At 33.2% G+C, this 1,275-nt stretch overlaps 1 protein-coding gene across 1 annotated transcript; it reads right to left on the bottom strand.

The window, feature by feature from the left end:
• Positions 1–1,006: 1,006 nt before the first annotated feature.
• Positions 1,007–1,243, bottom strand: Phum_PHUM620970 (uncharacterized protein; the record flags this gene model as incomplete). Its single annotated transcript, XM_002433233.1, has 1 exon — positions 1,007–1,243. One exon carries the CDS (start codon positions 1,241–1,243, stop codon positions 1,007–1,009), a length of 237 nt encoding a protein of 78 aa, XP_002433278.1.
• Positions 1,244–1,275: the final 32 nt, after the last annotated feature.

Raw genomic sequence — 1,275 nt, 5'->3', positions numbered from 1 at the left:
AACCCGCGTCAGGTCAATGATATTAAATCCCGATCATCTCGCCATGCCACAACATGCCACCACCTCTAACACACGTTTTATTTTATTTTTACTTCATTCCATAATGTTCCCATTTTTTTGTTTCGTGAAAAAAAACGTTTAAAAAAAAAGATGAAAAAAAAAAAATAAGTTTCGCACGTGAAAGTTTTTCATTTTATTTTCCCCTCGAGGTATAAAAATGTCGAAATTAAAATACGAAGAATTTACTCTCTTGACTCAACGTTGTGTGGAAAAACCACAGAATTAAATAAAACGATTCCAGATACCGAAGAAGACGAAGAAGATTTAATTGTTTATTAAACCAACCATCTGACCACAAATCAATCATGAACGTACGTGGAAAATGCGACCGCAATGTTTAGACAAACACTCAAAACCCTGGCATTATTATTATTATTATTATTATTATTATTAATATTATTATTATTATTATTATTATTATTATTATTATTATTATTATTATTATTATTATTATCCATGGACCGTGGAAACAACAACAAAAAAATCTTCAAGACGCGTTCCTCATCAACCAACCGAATGAATGGGTACCATTTTCTCAACTCACGCGAATGGGTTAATAACATTCATTTTAAATTGAGTTCAAAAACTCGGCAGGTACCACCACCACCAGGACTGTTAAATTGCGTATTTTTCTTTCTTTTCTCTCATTATCGCCATCTTTAAATAAATCGTTAAAAATCATTTGGGAAAATTCACGTGGCAAAATAGACGCGAAAGATAATATTTTGTTTTTAAAAAAAAAAAAAATTAAACATGGCGGTGAGTTGTCGACTCATCATCTCGACTCAGCATCCATTCATTATTATTAATCATTCATTTATTCGATATTTTCCGCCACCACCACCACCCTATCCCATTCCACCCACACACACACACACACACGCACACCCCGCCTTTTAAAAACGCGAGAAAAAAATAAAAAAAAAAAAAAAATTTTTTTTGTCTCTTACTTTTCCATGAAGTGTGGCATCGTGAAGTTCATCCAAGGTAGGCCTGTAAGCTGCGTGAATGGACATGATATTCCTATAATTGTCCATCCTCGGAAGAGCTTCCCTTGTAAAATGGCGAAAACTTTTCGCATATTTTGTATCGTAGCTTTCGCTGTAAAGTCGAACTCTTTCCTCATCGTTTTCATCCCTGAAAAATCAAAATAATAATAATAATAATAATATTTTCTCCGCATCGGAGAAATCTTTTCTCCAATCGTTTGTTCTT

This window comes from Pediculus humanus, genomic scaffold (assembly GCF_000006295.1).
Source record: "Pediculus humanus corporis 1103172108852 genomic scaffold, whole genome shotgun sequence".
NCBI classification, from domain to species: Eukaryota; Metazoa; Arthropoda; class Insecta; order Psocodea; family Pediculidae; genus Pediculus; species Pediculus humanus.
Note: the sequence above shows the minus strand (reverse complement) of the source record. Positions and strands in the feature narration are given on the sequence as shown.